The sequence below is a fragment of the Lepidochelys kempii genome, chromosome 6 (assembly GCF_965140265.1).
Source record: "Lepidochelys kempii isolate rLepKem1 chromosome 6, rLepKem1.hap2, whole genome shotgun sequence".
Classification (NCBI taxonomy): Eukaryota; Metazoa; Chordata; order Testudines; family Cheloniidae; genus Lepidochelys; species Lepidochelys kempii.
In genome coordinates this window covers 14497835-14504550 of record NC_133261.1, presented here as the reverse complement: position 1 = coordinate 14504550, position 6716 = coordinate 14497835, and the positions used below count along the sequence as shown (strand labels likewise).

Sequence of the window (6716 nt, the reverse complement as noted above, 5' to 3'; positions counted from 1 at the left end):
TTCTCTGCTAAAAACCCCATCAAGCAAGTTTCAGAAAGGCTTTTCTTCAGTAAAACCCAAAGCTACGAAGGAGCCTGGGAAAGGACACAGTGTACTGAGCCTCCCAACGGACTTACGGCATTAGAGGGGCCTACATGAGTCAAAAGATGACATCCAACAGAACATGCATAGCGGGTGCTTCATCTTTTACTTTACAAGAGCCTGAAGAGTTGCAGGATCTCTATACCATCGTTTTTTCCAACAGAAAATATTGGTCTGAAGACTGTCTAATCAGAGAACTAGCAAGAGTTTGACAAGGGAAACATCATTAACTGAAATAGGAAGAGCTAAATATGCACAATAAATTGCCTGGTAGGATTGTTATACTCTTCTGCTCACTGGAGGGGTCACACGATGATGGCAGTGAAACTAGGAAACTGAGTGGTACCATCAACTTGAGTTCACCTCCCTCTCTCGGGATGTCCAACTCCCACACAAAAAACATGCAGACCTGACAGTGTTTTCTTTAAACTTTTATTCCAAAAATCCACCCCCAAGAAACAAAATATTTCCCTTCAGAGGCTGGTATCTTCCCCTCCCTCCCCCACAAATGTCTCTCCTGTTCATGTGGTAATAGGTTATGAGCAAAGATTCTCTCTAAAACCAGTATTGGAGAATGCTTAGAAGAGAAAATAAAAACAAAAAAATTCCAACTAGCTCCCCCTCCCTTTGCCCCCAAATAATAACCCCCAACCCAAACAGCATAAGACTTGTTTTCTTTTACCCTTAATGCTTACATTTAATTTTAAAGCACGAATGTTGGAGATGGACTCTAAATTGCCAACAAAAAATATATATTTACAATATTTCTCTGGGGGAAAAAAAACAAAACACGAAAACACAACCAAAACCCTTTAAACCAATAGTGACTTTCTTCAGGGAGTTTTATTTAGGGAGCAGGGTTGTTTTTTTTTAAATCACTAAGTGATTTCATATATATATTTTTCTTTCTTCTTTCCTTTGTGGATTTTCATCCCTTGCCCTCCAAGGTGGTGGCCAGCTACAGGAACGAGTATCACACCTTTATTTTAATTTTTTAAGTCTCTGAAGCCACAGACTTAGTGGAAGGCTGTGTCTCAGAAGGCTGTGGGACAGCGAAGTTAAAAGACTGACCACTTCCTCCACCCAATCAGCTCGACTCCTCCTCCTGCCTACCATGGACACCCCGGCTCATTGGTCCGCTGTTGCTCAGCGCTGAATGCATATGTGACAGTAGCTAAGATGCTTTTGTTTTTCAAACTGAAAATGAAAAGCCGGCCCAAAAATCCTCGGGCCCAGAGCGTCCCCCAGGTCAGATGCATGTATATCTCCTGTGTATAGCTTCCCCTGCTTTTCTTAAAAAAAAAAAAAAAAAAAAAGTAGTTTGATTCTTCTGTTTTCCACAGGAGTAACCAAAAACAAAATGGCAGAAAGCTTCCACTCCTTGGTCAGTGATAAAGTGGGCTCCCCCACCCAAAACTCTTAATCCATTGTAGCAAAACTCCCATGTACCGAGGCACTGCGGAATTCATCACACTTGCCCGTTCCAGTCAGCAAGCAAGCAGGCTCACGATATGGAGGCGGAGGGGAGTGGAGGGGAGGGGAAGGGAAGGGGAAGCACAGGACCTGAGCCCTCCACTGTGGATTCAGTGGATCTAAACAAAAAAGACACCCCCCACCCCCAGCCAACACTGCAGCAGCAGAAGTCATTGGTGCCAGAGAATTTGGAGCCAGCAGGCTGTGGGGAGAGCTGGAGGGGTGACAGCTGCTTCTGCCTCCCTTATTGCTTTTGAAGCAGTGAGGGTGCATCTGGTCGATTCTCCTTTGAGGTTTCACAACCGCTCGTCCCTCCCCCTTTTCCCTGCTGCTTAGAGTTCCTTTTTCCCCTGTAAGGCTGGAGAGGGGCTGGGGGAACACGTGGCAGGCTGGTTTTGTGCTATCAGTATGCTTAGAAGGAGAGGATTTGGGAGGCAGGAAGAGAGCAGAGTGCAAACTGTGCATTAAACATCGACAAGCTCAGTCAGTCAGGGGAGCGTCCAGTCACTTTTGGGGAGGAGGGGAAATAAATGACCCAAAATAAGATTCCAACCTTTCTTTTTAAAGTGCAAAAAGCTCTCTGCTGCCCAAGAGAGAGGGTTCTTTGGACCGACCATTCATTGCAAAGGAAAAGTGGCAGCTAAAGGGGTAGGGGGACAGGGACTTTCATGCCCCCCTCCACATCTCCCAGGTCGAGAGCCGACAGCTACACGCTGGGTGACAAGATGGAGAAGGATCCTCTCCTCTTGGTCGCAGCATCCCAAGAGTGCTCAATGATACTAGCCTGTCCCAGGGGGTGGGGAGAGCATGTAGCCCACCCTGTGCAGAATCTAGAAACCCCTCTGGAAACCTTTTGAGTCCTCCCTGAGCTCTGATGGACCTGGCCTCTGCAGACACCCACCCCCAGCCCTTCCAGAAGGGCTGGACACTCATCCTCATGGGGGTGTGGATAGATGGTGCTCTGAGCAGGCTAGCGCTGCTCTGGAGTGGAAGCTTGGCTAGCCATGGGAGACACCTAGCCTTGAGAACCCATTGCCATGGGGCTCTTGCCCTCTACATACAAGCTGCAGGAGGCAAACCCCAGTCACCTTAGTGAGGCAAGGCCAAGAGGAGGAAAAGCTCAGGGGGCAGAGCTGTGGCATGTGTACCAAGTATGACAAGCCATAGGTTCAACAGCCACACGTGACGGTGCTACTGGAGAGACCAGGCACGCTCATTTCATACCATCCAGCTCCAATCTCTTTTCCAGGGGGAGGACACTCCCCTTGCCCATGCTGAGTAGGAAGTGAAATCTGTTTTGGGGTGCCAAGGCAGGGAGAAAAGAGGGGCACGTTTCCCTGCGTGGATACCTCTGCACAACCTCAGACTAACAGCAGCCAGGCTCCAGAACGAGCTCCCCTGGCCACAGCCCATTCCTCCTCAGCTATGGGTCAGCCTGGCAGGACCCCCTTCCCCTGCTGAAGTCCCAGGAAGAGGAGGAGGAGGAGACCCAGTGGAGTGGGGTTGGCCACTGCCCTGCCTGTGGAGGTGGGTGATGGAGGAGTGCATGATGTTGGCCTCACAGCAGGACAGGGCTGGGGAGGAGGAGCGCCTCTCCGAGAGGGATGGGGTGGGATCTTTCCTTCTCCTCAGTCTGCCTGGGGTTGGTCTCTAGCTGATTTTCTGGATCAGCTTCTCGTCAGACAGGCAGTAGAGGCTGCTGATGGACAGGTCTGAGATGAAATGCTCGCAGGCCTTGCGGGTAATCTGCTTGCAGCCTCGCAGGTCGATCAGGGTGAGGTTGGAGATGCGCCGCAGGTACAGCAGTGACTGGTCTGTCAGCTTATTGCAACCTGAGCAGAAGGAGGAAGGGGTTACAGCAGAGCACGCAGTACCCCACCATGCCACGCATAGCCCTGCACACCCCATAGGAAGCTGGGACAAGTTTGGCAGAAGGCTGGGGCAGCTAGCTGGGAACATGGGGTAGTTTAGAGGAATGGAAAAATACATTGAGGTTTATACTAACATCCCAGCCAGAGCAATATCTCCCAAATATCCCAGTCAGCACAGCAAGCCCCCCCCCCCCCCCCCCAAGCTAACATCTGCCCCTGCCCCATAGCCCCATGAATATCCAAAGCAGCACCCCCACGGGAATTTAATCTGATGACAAACTCCATCTAAGCATCCCCTAAATTTTAATCTTTTCCACCTGCCATGGACTGGGTCTCTATCATTCACCCTGCAACTTTCAAGAGGAAGATGGTGAGTTCTAGTAGCTAAGGGAACCCTTGGGTCTGGAATGTAGAGCTGGCTGGAAATTGTCAGACAATGTGTGTCAGAAAAGGCTGATTTCACAAAATCAAAATGTTCCATGGGGATGTGTTCACTTCATCCACTCTTACAGTGGAAGCCTGCCTGATTCCCAGCCATCTCGCCTGCTTCCCCCCCACCTGCTGGGTCAGCTGCCACAGAACTGGGAGCCTGGCACAGCCCTTGTAGCCCCAGCTCAAGCTGGGGGTCCTGGCTATATGCCAGGGAGCCTGGAAGCAGGGCTGACTGGCATCTGGGCAGCTCGGAGAGTCTCAGTTATGAAACAGTTTTGATCTCGCTCTCACGTGGAATGAAGATTTTCATCCGTCTGCGCGTTTCCCCACTCGCCATAAGGGCTATCGACTGAATGTGTTTAAAAGGAAAGTGTGTTGATTTCAGAGGACAACCCTGCAGCAGATGCTGAGGAACATCTGGGGCACTGAAGACACAAGCTCACCCCCTTCATTCGGCCTTGGGAGCAGATTCCTAGCTGCCAGGTATTGTCCAAGACCCACAGCTCACTCATCCCTCTGGAGAAGGGCTGTGCTAAAGGCCACAACTGAGCCAACATGGAAACTAACCCCCATCCCGCCACTGTACCCCAGCAGCATGGAACCCATCCAAAGCGAGGGTAAATGAAGGCAGAGCAGTGGCACTGTCTGGCACCACACAAGGTGCCAGTGGAAGGGTGCAGAGGTTGCAGGCACCTGCCATGTTGATCTCAGTGAGCGAGTTGCGTGTGGAAGACCCCACGGCCGTTAGGAGGTTGGCCGACTGGTCCGTAAGGTGGCTGCAGTGACTAAGGTCGAGTCGTGAGAGCAGGGGCATATGGCGGATGATGAGCCGGAGGGTGGCATCGGTGATGTCCAGACCAGCTAGCCGGAAGTCTGTCATGTTACGGAGTTTGCTGCGATTGTCTTGACCTGCCGAGGTGCGTGGGAAACAATCATGTCACGGCCACCCCTAGATGCATTGCCATCTGCTACATGCCAGCACCTCCCACTTCATCACCTGCACCAAGATGTGAACTTCTAATAAATAAGTGCAGCCCAATCACCCTGCAACACTACCTGGAGACCACAGCCCTCATCTCGCTCCCAGAAATACAGATCCCTGAGGAAATACCCCCATCCCATGGCAACCACAGCTCCCACCCCATTCCCTGAACACTGCCCCCTGGAGATTCTTCTTGGTAACTACAACCCCTGCCCACCTGAACACAAGCCTTCCTTGCGCAACCACATTGCCCACCCTTGTATGACCCAGGAACCAACATACTGGGTTTGTCTGTGGGAGGTGTGAGCAAGTCCCGGATCTGAGGGTCCTTGATTCCTACTGCCCACCGAAGATCGAGGGTCCTGAGAAGGGGGCAGCTGGAGGTACTGAGTGCACACACTGCAGACCAGGAACAGCCTGCTAAGATGAGGTCTTTCAGGCCTGCCGGGAAGAGGGGGAACCAGTGAGTCAAGAGAGCCCCCAACTCCAAGATACCCCTGTAGCTTCCTTTCTGATTGGAGACCAACAGGACACTTTGTCCACACCCGCGCCAACACATTCCAATGACTTCACCTCTTGCCCACCCCTGGGAGAGAGAAGGCCAGGATGGGATGTACACAGACACCGAATTCCTACTTCATTCTGGCAGAATAGGGATGGGGAGGTCTCCTCTTCAATGCCGGGGACTGGGGGACACAGGGAACTTACTGCTAGAGCCAGCTTCCCTGTGTGACTCAGGAAGATCCACAAGGACTCCTGGGAGTGGGTGGTACCATGAGATACCCTGAAGATACATGAACATGGCAACAATCCTAGATTACCTCTGACATCCACAAGGGGCACAGGGCTATGGCACCCACAGGCTGGCTGGCTATTCAGAGTGGTGGTGGGGCTACCAGACAAGGGGCAGTTCAGCGTGTGGGTTGTAATGCCAAGGGCAAAGCAAAAGAGAAAAGCCCCCTCACCCTACCCCAAGCACAAGGCCCACTGACCTGGCAGCCTGTTGACAAGCCAGGTGAGCTGTTTTTTGGAGATATTGGTCCAGCTAAGGTCGAGGCTGACCGGCTGCCTCTTGATGATGCCACTCAGGGCCTGGGGAGTGATGGACTTGCACCTGCTCAAGTCAATCTTTGTCCACAATCTCTTGTCACAGCACCTGATGCAGAGAGACATGCCGGTTGGACAGGAAGAGCCCATAGCCCCACCTGATACAGACTGCTGGATGCCAAGGGAATGAAGGAACTCCAGTGGTAACATGCTCCAAAGGACCCAGGGGCTTGCTGTGCTAATCAGACTTCTGCAGGCTCTTCAGCTCCAGTCTGTCTCTGGACACACTCCAGCTTGTGCTGGAGGAGACATTTCAGATGCCAGTCATGCAGCTCACACTCAGAACAGGGGTTAGGCTGCCCCGGGAACCAGCAGCAGGGCAGTTGGTTATCTCAGCACTGCTAGTTACAATAAGAACCGGGGAATGCCTGGAAGAGAGACCATGCTGGGCTAGCAGCTAACAGGGTCTTGCAGGCCTGTAGGATCTAGTGTGCTTGTGCCTTCATGGGCACTGAAGTCGCTGAGGGGTTAGGGAAATACGGGTCCCTGCTTCCCACCTCACTAGCTAGGAGGCTGCATGTTCTGCCTGAGTGGCCAGCTCTCCTCACACAAGCTACAGGTAACTCCATTGTCTTGATGAGAACCATCATGTAGCCTGAGGTGAGAGAAAAAGGCCCCTGGGTGGAACAGGTATCCATGATGTGCCCATCATGACTGGGGACTGGAGGGGGTAAGAAATACTCAGGACCCCATGGGAGATCACTGCAACAGTGCAGAGCTCAGAGACAGTCCCCAGCGCCTTCCACAGACAGTCAGTTTGTACAGCCTGG

General features: G+C 52.0%; 1 protein-coding gene across 5 annotated transcripts in view; it reads right to left on the bottom strand.

Annotated features, from left to right (window-relative positions):
* Positions 1–499: 499 nt before the first annotated feature.
* KDM2A (lysine demethylase 2A) overlaps positions 500–6716 on the bottom strand; it is an 83838-nt gene continuing 77621 nt past the window's right edge. For all 5 annotated transcript variants that reach the window (XM_073346824.1, XM_073346827.1, XM_073346825.1 and 2 more), the window contains 4 exons: positions 5832–5995; positions 5122–5280; positions 4551–4766; positions 500–3386 (listed from right to left, as the gene is read on the bottom strand). In XM_073346824.1, the coding sequence (XP_073202925.1) occupies positions 3205–3386; positions 4551–4766; positions 5122–5280; positions 5832–5995 (721 nt within the window). In that variant the 3' untranslated portion in view covers positions 500–3204. The remainder of the gene's footprint in view (positions 3387–4550; positions 4767–5121; positions 5281–5831; positions 5996–6716) is intronic.